Genomic DNA, 11,928 nt, shown 5'->3' on the forward strand with positions numbered 1-11,928 from the left:
AGCAGGAACAACAAAAACAAACGGGCTCCAAAACAGTCCATACAATCAGACTTAGACAAGACTTCCCGAGCTAACAGATGGGCAACCTTGTTCGCAGACCATTTAGCAAACAAAAAGCATAAGTTGTAAAAGCTTTAGCTAATTCTCTAACATCATTTAAAATAAGGTCAAACGAAGTTTGCAGCTTCTGAGTATGAATAGATGAGATAATCTTGCTGCAGTCTCTCTCAATTTGCACAGAATCCATGTTGATCTCCTTAAGCCATTTAAGAGCTTCCCTCACCCCTATTGCTTCAGCCTCGTCCGGTTTATACACACCATCTCAGGGAATCTGTTTTTCTGCTAAGAACTGGCCTTCATCATTTCGCAACACAAAGCCGAACCCCATCTTCTTGCTGTTGACATCTAGAGTTGCGTCAACATTGAGCTTCTTCCAACCTTCTGGTGGCTTCTTTCATTTTTCCTCCCTTCCCGGACTACTGTTCTGTTGCAAGATCCCAGCATTAACCGCTTGCCATTCATGGAGGTAAACTGTAGCATTACTAACAACTGCATCAGTGGGGATGATCACATGGTTCCATATCTTTTCATTCCTTGCCTCCCAGATTTTCCAACAGATAGCTATTAGTTGACATAGCGCATTTTCATCCAGATTTTTGAAATTCCATTCCAGCCATCCTAGGAAATCATAAACATCAAGATACGAGTTGTTTCCAATAGCATTCCAACATCCTCTGGCCAACTAACATCTAAGAAATAGATGATGCATAGATTCCCCTTCTTCATTACAGAGCTGGCAAAAGTCAGGCAAGCGATCATGAGTTGGAAGAGATCCTGAACACACCTGCCAAAGAAAAGATTTGATCTTCGGAGGTAGTCTCAACTTCCAAACTTTTGTCCAAAAAAGATTACTAACAGTATGCATTTGGTTCATGAGTTTCCTGTAACAGCTTTTAACCGTGTAGTCCCCTTTTTCATCATTCACCCAAATGATCTTGTCAGCACAACTAACCTCTGCAATGGGTATGGTTTTAATCTGGTCCACTTCTTGTTGACTGAAAAGATTGATCAGTAGATTCTCCTCCCACCCTGTTCTAGTCTGATTGAGCGAATCTTTCACTGTTGTCACCATGTTTTGATCTGCCATAGAAGTTTGAATGTAAGGAGAAGAAATGTTAGGCAACCAAGGGTCCTCCCATACTCTTATAGTAGCCCCATCCCCAACTCTCCACCTAATGCCTCTTCTAATAACATCTTGGGCTTCGAGAATACTACGCCAAATGAAAGAGGGGTTTCCTCCAATCTGAGCTTCAAGGAAAGATTGCATAAGAAAATATTTAGCCTTATAGACTCTAGCCAAAAGGGAGTTAGGAAATTGGATTATTCTCCAAGCTTGTTTACCCAATAAAGCCACATTAAACTCTCGAATTCTTCTAAAACCCATACCACCACTAGCTTTAGGGACACAAATCTTCCCATCTTTTCCACCTTATGCCATTGCTCCTTTCACCCTCACAACCCCACCAAAAACTATTCATAACTCTCTCAATTTCCCTACCCATATCAAGGGGGATTAAGAACACACTCATAGCATAAGTAGGAATAGCTTGAATTACATTTTTAAGGAGCACCTCTCGTCCCGCCCGGGATAAGAACTTGTGAGTCCAACTCCTAATTCTACCCACCACCTTCTCCTTAATTGCTGTTAACGGTGTTATGTTGTGCATAGTTTGAATTATATAGTTCATTAATTCTGGATATATAGTTCATTCATTCTGGGTATTAAGTCGGACGCGCATTTTTAATCAAAATGATGCCTTTTTTTGCAACCGTGTGCACCATGCATGCTGCACACGGTTGCACGGCATAATTTGCGACAACTAACTCTCACATAAACCTATTACAATAGTTAGAATATTTGCTCTATCAATTGTTATACCGTGAACTAGGGTCCATAGTACACTGTGGACCCTAGTCTTATACGACATTGTTTGAAACTTTAATTTTGACAATGATCGTTTGTTGTTCGGTTCACGTTACGGATGTTTTTTTTTTTAATTGTAAATCATGTGTTTGTATCTCATGTTATGTGTTTCTGTGTTTCATGTTATGCAATTTTGTACCTTAAACATATGGATTCTGTACTCGAAATAAAGTGAATATAACATGTGTTTTTGTGTGTTGTGCTATGCGTTTGTGTATCTTGTGTTATGCATTTTTGTGTCTTATGCTATGCAATTCTGAATTCTGTACCTTAAGAATATTTATTATATATGTACTTAAACTAAAATAAATATAAAACATGCGTATGTGTTTTGCGTTATGCATTTTTGTATTTCATGTTATGCAATCTATACCTTAAGAGCATGTATTCTGTACCTGAAATACATTAATAGTTGTGTAATACACAACATATTGTGTGTCTTGTTTTACGAATTTATGTCTTGTATTATTAAATTATCTACATAAATCAAATTTGAGAATAAGTAAAATATAAAACATTTTTATGTGTTTTGAGTTATACGCTTTTGTGTCCCATGTGTTATATAATTCTGTACCTTAAGCGTATGGATTCTGTACGTAGAATAAATTAAAATTTTTGTTGAAACATGAGAAACGAAAAATTACAAAATCTATTAAAGCTTAAATATCGAAACAACGTCATTTTGATCAATGATCCACAATGCTATGTGGACACTGGTACACTATATTTTTTGAAAAATATATCTGCGATATAGTATTAAATGAACTGAATGATAGTGTCAGGAGGGACAGAGTCCCAGTACATAGGTTGTTCCTGTTCAAAAGCTACCGAAGCTAAAATATGAGCATGTAAATTTAAAGTTCGGGGGACATAACTTAATGAACAGTGAATAAATAAAGACATAGCTGTCCTACACTGGTCCATAATAATCCCAACATAGGACAACATTGGCGTAGAGCTTGAGTATAGTGCACTCCGTAATTCTGAACAATCCGTGAGAAGGTCTACCGTCTGAACATCCCGTTCCTTGAGCCATGATAGGGCCTCTTTGCAAGCCAACGCCTCCGCCATCATAGCTGAGAAGGCCCCGGATAACTTTCCAATTGTTGCGGAAATAAACATACCGTGCTGAGAAAACAACACCGCCGCATACGTCGCTTCTCTGGTGCCACGTCTGTAACCCTCATCTATATAGCATTTCGGCCGGCCGGCCCAATTGCCGCAGACGTTACCGCATGTTCCGGCTCCCGAGGACGCTGGTGAACCTGACTATATAAATTGCCTTGCTCTATTTTAGTAGTGTGATTTTAGATGATTTAAGATTGTAGATTATTGATGTAGTACATGCAATGTGTTCTGGTCTTCTACGTACTGGAGGAAAGGATCATTGATGCTGGAAATGGATTTTCCAATGCAATATATTAATTCTTAATTTATGTGAGGTAAATTCAATTCACTAATTGTAACTACAAATTACAATTTCGATTTTCAATAAAAATTACTTATTAGCAATAACAGAGGCAATAGTATTTAAAAAAAAAAAAAAACAAAAAACAAAAAAAAAAAACAAAAACAAAAACAAAACAAAACAAAACAAAAAAAGACATGACAGATATTTTCATGGCTACTCTCTGGTGATGTGAGAAATGAAAGAATCCATTTCCGTGGGAGCAGCGCCGCCGTCAATGATGGCGCCTCTTATTTCTTTCGCTCTTCTCCTCATCTCATCTCCTTCGGGGGAAGCCATCAATCTCTTGACGGCGTCCGCGATTCTCTGCGAACTAACCATTTCATCGCTGGTACAGTCGTCAACTACCACGCCGGTTTTCAGCACCTTCGAGATTAGCACGGCGTTCCACGGCTGCTCCGAGTGCATCGGCCACGCCGCGAACGGCACGCCCATTGAAATGGCTTCCATACTGGAGTTCCACCCGCAGTGGCTCATGAACCCACCTGTTGAAGGGTGGGCGAGAATGTCCAGTTGCGGCGCCCAGTCTCTCACGATCATTCCCCTGCCCGCGATTTCATCTTCGTATCCTTCCGGCAGATAGGCTCTCCTTTTATCTCCGGCGAAAACGTCTCCCTTATCTCCCTCCTTTAGCACCCAGATGAATTTCTGCTCGCTTTTCGCTAGCCCAATCGCAAGCTCCTTGTTCTGTTCATCAGATAATGTAGTTGTGGACCCAAACGCGACAAAAATCACCGAATTTTCTTCCTGTTTGTCAAGCCAGGCCAGACATTTATGGCGCGTGCTGGGATCTTTGTTCTCCGGTAGGATCACCGGATTAAATGGTCCGATTGCCCATAACTGCCCTGTTCCGGCTGACGGATCTTTAGCCAGTAAGTCCAGGAAAGCTCCTTCGATCACCCTGCAAGTGTTGAAGAGCGTTCCGGAGTTGAACTTCAAGGCTTCATCCTGAATCTTCACAAATTCCAACACTTCTGGAGTCACAAAGGTCTCAAAGTTCCCTAATTCATTTAAAACTTCAGCTTCCGGCGGCAATGGCGGCCTCTGCAGACTTTCCCAGTGGAAATTGTAAATTGAGATAGCCGAAATGGACTGGAAGGAGTAAGACTCGGCGTTTGGTATAGAAGGAATGTCTTGAACATTGGAAGCCATCATAGAATCATAAATAACGACGACCCGCCTTGCTTTCTTGGAGAGATCTGAAAGGAATTGGCGGAGGGGCTCGCGGAGGAGCATGGCGGCGTTGAACGCCGGCAGGATCTGCGAGGGGTACCTGGTTTTAGGGTCGGGGGCGGGGGTTTCGAAAGACGGCATTGGGAATTCATGGAAATGAAGGTTGGAAACGGAGAGAGGATCCCATCCTTGGATTCGGTGCTTGGCCTGGCGGATATGAAGGGCGGCGCCGGTGTAAAATACGGGAACGTTGTAAGAAGTGATTAGGCGGGAGAGGTGGAGGCACTGGTTGAGATGGCCCTGCCCCGGCAGAGGCACCATTACTACCACCACCTTTGCTCCGATGCCATCGTTTTGGGTAATATCGCCGGCCATCTTCCCGGATTTGGAGTGCTCTAAATCTCTAATGGTTATTGAAGCCTTCTGGGTTAGTTCTTATATTGGAGTCCAATGTGGCCATGGCCCATGTGGGCAAGTGGGCAACTCCAACATCAAAATATCTATTATAATTTGTATGTATTTTTAAAATGAGAAACTTGCGAGAATAGTGTGCACTGGATAAACTTGATATTTTTAATTTTGAATTATAGACTTATAGAGCACGTATGATTTTTGTATTTATTCTTGTTAAGGGAATTATTTTGGTAGGTAACCTAAACAACATTACTACAAAAATGACAAACTGTAGTTTTGGTTTGGATTTTTTAGACAAAAATTTAAATAACACTCAACAAGTTACTACTACACATTAGAGACGATCTTCATGGATGGCTCAGCTCAATTAATTTTGGATGAAAAATAGAGCATTTGTTGGAAGGTTATGATATTTGTAATGTGAGAATTAAAATTTATAGTTAAAAGAAATACTTACTTAGCTTGCTAAGCACTTTGTGCCCATATGGCATGTAGTGACCTCTCTCATGTGGGAGGTTATGAGATTGAACCTCAGTGGGGACGTTGTTAACAAAATAAAACCTCTTTGTGCTTCATTAGGTAGCTTGAGCTACTATTGAAACATTATTAATTTGTCATCAATTACAACTTAGATTAGAAAGACATGTGAATTTTTATGTTTAAAGTAACGATTTCTTTAAAAGAAGGATTAAATACACCATCTTAGTAACTAACTAAGATCTACTATTGCAACTTAACATTAATTATGAAAAAATAACACGTATTTTATAACTTAGGACAGGGACAGACTAAAAAGTCAACCAAAACACGGGCACTAATGAAAGTCGGCATGTCCCGCCACGTCTCAGGCCCGCAGGCCTTGGCAGAGTCCCACAAATTTAAAGAGTTTTAAATTTAAATAAAAATTAATATCAAAAAGTTAATAAGTGTATACTAAAATAATTTGGATAGTTTTATTTTTTGAAAACAAAAACGGCTAAAGTAAATTACGGCAAAAGAGCTGAAACAAAGTCAGGAGGGACAAAGTTCCAATACAACAAACTAGCCTGATGAGAAGCTTTAGAGGCAACTAAATTTAACTTTATTGAGACTAAAACGAAAGAACAAACGGTAAACGAAGACATATCCAAGCAATCATTAATCACAAATTCACAATCCCCACATGAGACCTAGGCATGATAGTAGAGGTAGTAAGGTAGCGGTGAAGAGCCGAACAGTCAGTATGTAGAACAACGGTAGCTACTCCACGGTCTTTGAGCCACGAGAGGGCCCCCTTGCAAGCTAGGGATTCGACCATTAGAGTGTTGGAGCAGAACGATAGGTGGCCGTTTGTAGCCGCGACAAACTCACCATTGGCTGAACAAAGCACTGTGCCAAGCATGGTCGTTTCGCGCATGGAGAAGGAAAGGTGATGTGCGCATTTTGCGCACAGAACCTGCCCATACGGGCGCGCCTGACACTGTGTTTTTATATTATTATTATTATTTTTTAAAATTAATTTTGGTTTTTTTTTTCTCTCCTCTCACATCTTCTCTTTCCTAATCACTCTTACAATAACTCTACCATTATGGATGCTCTAAGCGGATCGAGCTAAAAAGCCTATTAAAAAACAGATCATAAAATTCAAAGCACGCACTACTATTTTGACAGAACGGAGTAAATTAAATCGATAGACTAAGTCTGTTTTGACGACTCTACATCAGTCAAACTTGTTTTCTTGTTTTACTTTGCGGCCAAGAAATATATATTGCTTGGCCGACAAGAACTGAAAGCAAACTCTATAGACTTTTATATTTGGGATAATGACGCTTCAATTTATTAAGGATAAGTTTCCAAAAAGTTTGAAAAAAGTCATGCGTGGAGGCAATTTTATTCATAAATCTATTATTAAGTTATTTCTTAAAAAATATTAATTATTTTAATAATGATAATAATTATTTATATTAAAATAAGATTATAATTTAAAAATTTAAATACTTTTAAAAGTTAATAATAATTATAATAAAAAAATGTAAATACATAATTTTAACTTGTAATTTATTATAATAAAAATAATAAATATATAAAGGCATTTTAGTGATCCCATCAGCTAACCTGTGAATGGCTCGCGAATATAATCACAGCGCCCGCATAGGCAGCTCAACTAGTCGTAGAGGTATGTAAAAGTTAAAAAGAATGATCAGTGATCGAGTCTCACCTGGCAGTGTGGGAACAACCTCTTAAAGTGAGAGGGCTCCTTGTGTACAATAAGCAAATGTCTAACCTCTGTTGTTCATGTTCAATTGAGTTACTATAATTTACATACTCCTAGATATTCTGTCTGGTTAGGGTGTGGGGCCCTTAAAGTTGGAGTTCAACCTTTTAGAAAGAATAATATAATCACAGTACAAAGTGGCTTGTGGTCTACTGGTATCGGATTGCTCCCCTATGTGGGAGGTTTAGGTTTCGTGTCTCAGTGTAGGCATAGATTGTATGGGTATCTCGTATAGGTATCCCCTTTCCTTTGTAATAAAAAATAAATAAATAAATATATAATCACAGCACACAGTTGTCGATCTAGAGCCCAGACAAAAATTGTACAAGCTAAGGTGGTTTGATGTCAAATTTATTGGTTTCAAACAATAATACACCCTTTTAACTCATTGGAGCACTTTCGTCAATCAGCATTTTCTCATTCTATTCCAATTTAATTGCTTGATCTTATGGTGTATTGAAATTCTTTTAGAAGAGTATATATATACACTACTGGAAAAATTTCCGACCACCTGAAAATGATCTTAAATTAAGTTGATACCAAAAAGTTCAAAAAGTGGTCGGAAATAGCAACAAAGGTTTTTTCGGATATCAAAAGTGGTCAGAACAAGACTTTCAGCTTGATTTAAGACCACTTTCAGGTGGTCGGAAATTTCAGAATTTCCAGTAGTGATATATATATATATATATATATATATATATATATATATATATATATATATATATATATATATTATTTCTTACTTTCTTAGTTCCTACTCCTACAATTACCACTCCCAAATTAAAATAGAAAACTAATAAGCTTGGTTAGCGTGAGTAGTCATATACTCTCATTCTTTAAAAGAGTTCGGGAGCTCAATTTCTTCTTTCATATGGAAAAATCAATCTGACCAGTACTTTGCCCATTAATTGAGCTGGTCCAGTGCGAATGAAGATTAGTTTGAGTATAGTACAGATTTAAAGATGTCTTATAGTTAGAGTCTATTCAGAACACCTCGTGTAATTATTTGCTAAACTAACAATACTAACAATACGCAGCTACATACTTTTCTTAAAGCTGATTTATTGGATTTGAAAGTTGCGGATTGGCTCAATGTTGTTAACTTGTTATCAAATCATTGTTGTCCCACGTTTATGGTGCCGAAAGATAACTCGAATTAAGAAGTATGCAAGTTTGAACAAACTTCCTACTTGATTACAACCACCATCATTGAGGGATTGAAAATGCTAGTTTTTTGCCCGCATAGGTAGCTCAATTGGTCATAGAGGTGAAAATTTGGAAGAATGATCAGTGATCGAGTATTGCCAGCGGCAGTGTGGGAGCAACCTCTCAAAGGGAGGGGCTCCTTGTGCGCAGTGAGCAAAGATTGGGAGCAACCTCTCAAAGGGAGGGGCTCCTTGTGCGCAGTGAGCAAAGATCTAGACGGAAAAAATTAAGAAGCTAGTAGCTTATTTTTGAAACATTATCTAATGTAGCTTTTCAAAATAAACTCTTATTTTAAGTTACTAGTTTATTTTGGAACATTACCAAACAGAGTTTATAGCTTATTAGTAGCTTAAAATAAGCTATAAGCTCATAAATAAGCTCTACCAAACAGCGCAAATTATGCCGTGCAATCGTGTGTGCATCATGCATGGTGTACACGATTGCAAAAACGACATCGTTTTGATTAAAAACGATGCCATCCGACTTTTTTTTAAAAAAAAATCATTTTCGATTGCTGTTAACGGCGTTATGTTGTGCATAATTTGAACTATATATCCATAATTAATAAAGAGTAAAAGACAATTTTGGTCCAAGACTTATAATGACATAGACAATTTTAGTCCTTCATACAAAAATCAGACAATTTATGTACACACTTATTGTGACGAGGACAATTTTGGTCCTCCGTCTATATTTCTGTTAAATGGCGGTTTAAGAGGAGGGCAATTGCATCAATTCACCCTATCTTCTTCTCCAACCTTCTAGCCTGAAACATCTTGGCCATGTTCATCTTCAGCCAGCCAGGAATGAGCTTTCCCAAATCTCCCGCGTCTTCTCCGCGATCTTCTTCCTCCTCTCCCTCGCTGCGATGCTCTGAGCCGACAACGTCTTCACACCGACTAAGCCTCACTTAGTAAATAAGTTGGTGGCCTTCTTCCAAAAGGATACTTTCACTCTGCTCCCCCTTGAGACACACATATACATCTGGTGAACAAAGTTACTATGAAATTGGTATTGGTAGTCACACAAACGCACTAAAAGGAACATATGTTTTATATGCATTTCCATTTGCACTGAACTGATTTCACAACCATGTTATAGATATGTCAACCCCAGATGCATGAATAGGGGAGAGAGAGAGAGAGAGAGAGAGAGTGGCATACATCTTCTGAGTAAGAATTTTGTTTCTCATTAATGTAAGTATCTCCAGGATCTTTCCCACTGAACACCTCTGATGAATTATAAGTCACAGTTCCAGAAGCAGAAGACCACTGGTTACGGTTATCCAGATTTTTTCTTGAGGCAGCTTGGTTTAATGGAATGGCTGGTTTCCTATCTCTAGCTTGGGATGTCTTACAACTCTTCGCACAGTTCCGGTATTAATTAGATGCTCCTTCAGTGCCGAAGTCCCATCCAGCGTTTTTCTGAGTTTTTCCTTGACTGGTGAAAGTTAGTACCATTAAGCCAAAAAATCTAGAAAACAAAAGCAATAAGCAGAGTCAAGAGATTCAACAAACCTCGATCACTCGAATAGTATCATCTATTCCAGAATTTCTAGTCACCTTAACAGCGCAGATGCTTCCCCTAATGGCTTTACACTGCTTCTAGGGGTTACTGTGTCATCCTTTGGCTGAAACTTAGGGCGTTCCCTACGAGATAACGAGGTGAATAACCTCAAAATTTTAGTGCAAACATTAATATTGAAATCTCATTTTAAAAAATTAAGTTAAACTTAGAGAGAATTGAAGGTTGGAGAAGAAGATAGGGTGAATTGACGCAATTTCCCTCCTCTTAGACGGCCACCTAATGGAAATATAGACGGAGGACCAAAATTGTCCTTGTCATAATAAGAGTGTCCACAAATTGTCTGATTTTTTTTTTTTTATAAAGGACTAAAATTGCCCGTGCCACTTTAAGTCTAGGACCAAAATTGTCTTTTACTCATTAATAAACTATATATCCATTATTAATGAACTATATATCCACACCGGTTACTGGTACTCTGTTTTGGCTTATGACAGTTCGCAGCGTCTGTGTATTCATAATGAATGAACTATATATTCAGAATTAATGAACTATAAATTAAGAATTAGTGAACTATATATCCAGATTAGTGAACTATATATCCAGAATTAGTGAACTATATTGATGGTTTTAGGGTTTTCGGGCCCAAGGAGGTCCAACACAACCTTTGGTCGGAGGATACACCTCTCAATAATATATATGTCTAACTCAGAGATAATGTTAGTGCTCGGAAATTCTTTGTTCTCCTCCCCTTTTACAAAAATGGAGGAGCCTTTATATAGTGGCTCCTCTTCTGCCGACTTGAAGGCCCTTAATGGCCGACTTCAAGGCTAATCAAGATATGGAGCCGTTGGACGCTATTACTCGGTTGACCAACGGCTCTCCTAGGCTTGTAACAGCCCGACCGGGTCCTGTCTTCAATGCTTCAACGGCTCTCTTTTAAAGGAACCCCTTTAATGCCCTCAACGGCTCCTCGAGCCAGGTCCTTTCCTGGGCTTGGGCCTTGGCCGACTCCTGGACTCGACCTGACTGCTCTTTGGGCCCCTCTCGATGCTGGCCCACTTCTATTTTCTTTGGGCCCCCATCTCTTGGGCCGGGGTCCTTACCCCATCAACTAGTCCCTCACTTTTCCATACCCGGTCCTCCAACCTGGGTTTGGAAAAGTAGCAACCGCTCGTCTCCTTTAATTACCGTATCCGTGCCCTGAATAGCCCCTTGTAACGTCCGGATCATCAGCCATCCTCTCCGGATCTCGCGGAGCCGTTGGGATTCTTTCATCTAGGCTTGGCACCTATAAATGGCCTCCTTCCTTCTCTCTTGTCTTCACGAGTTCATCATGGGTCGCTCTCCCTTGAAAGGGAAGCGAATTGACTTCGGGTCTCCTCGGCGTCCGCTGCCTTCTAAGCGGACTCGACCTGAGAGGGAAAGCAAGAAAAAAGCTTCTCGTCCGGCTCCTCGGATATCTCCTGCTGGTGCCACCTCCTCAGCTTTTCAGCCGCCGACCCCACCTCAGCGAGAAGTCGTGCCGCCTTTGCTTCGTCCGCCGACTCCAGCAACCGCCAGGGTGACTTCTCAAGATGGATCCTTTGTGGAGGTGGCCGTCCCTGAACAATTGACTTTCAAAATGACTTTCTCCATCCCGCTGGACGACCCGGACGGGCCGGTCACGGGCCTTATGGACGACGAGGGTTACGCTCGCTACCTGGAGGCGTATCCGGATGATGAGGAACCCATTGCGCCGCCGCTCATGCCAGCTTTCTGGGACTTGTTCTGCCCCTCTCCCCCTGGACCATCGGGGGGATTCTTTGGGGGCGACTCTTCCTCGCCTGGCGAGTGACCTTATGTACCGGGGTCGGTCATAGCTCGGAGGAATCTTTTTTTAGGAGCATTTTCATATTCCTTGTT

General features: G+C 40.1%; 1 protein-coding gene across 1 annotated transcript; it reads right to left on the reverse strand.

Moving 5' to 3' along the window:
* Nucleotides 1–3,562: 3,562 nt before the first annotated feature.
* On the reverse strand, nt 3,563–5,076 carry LOC109158972 (zeatin O-glucosyltransferase-like). Its single transcript, XM_019306927.1, has one exon. It carries the CDS (start codon nt 4,998–5,000, stop codon nt 3,609–3,611), a length of 1,392 nt encoding a protein of 463 aa, XP_019162472.1. The 5' UTR covers nt 5,001–5,076; the 3' UTR covers nt 3,563–3,608.
* Nucleotides 5,077–11,928: the final 6,852 nt, after the last annotated feature.

Source organism: Ipomoea nil, unplaced genomic scaffold (genome assembly GCF_001879475.1).
Source record: "Ipomoea nil cultivar Tokyo-kokei standard unplaced genomic scaffold, Asagao_1.1 scaffold2826, whole genome shotgun sequence".
NCBI classification, from domain to species: Eukaryota; Viridiplantae; Streptophyta; class Magnoliopsida; order Solanales; family Convolvulaceae; genus Ipomoea; species Ipomoea nil.

Coding starts and splice junctions, on each gene's coding strand:
- LOC109158972 (XM_019306927.1), bottom strand. CDS start 5,000: ATGGCCGGCGATATTACCCAAAACGATGGCATCGGAGCAAAGGTGGTG.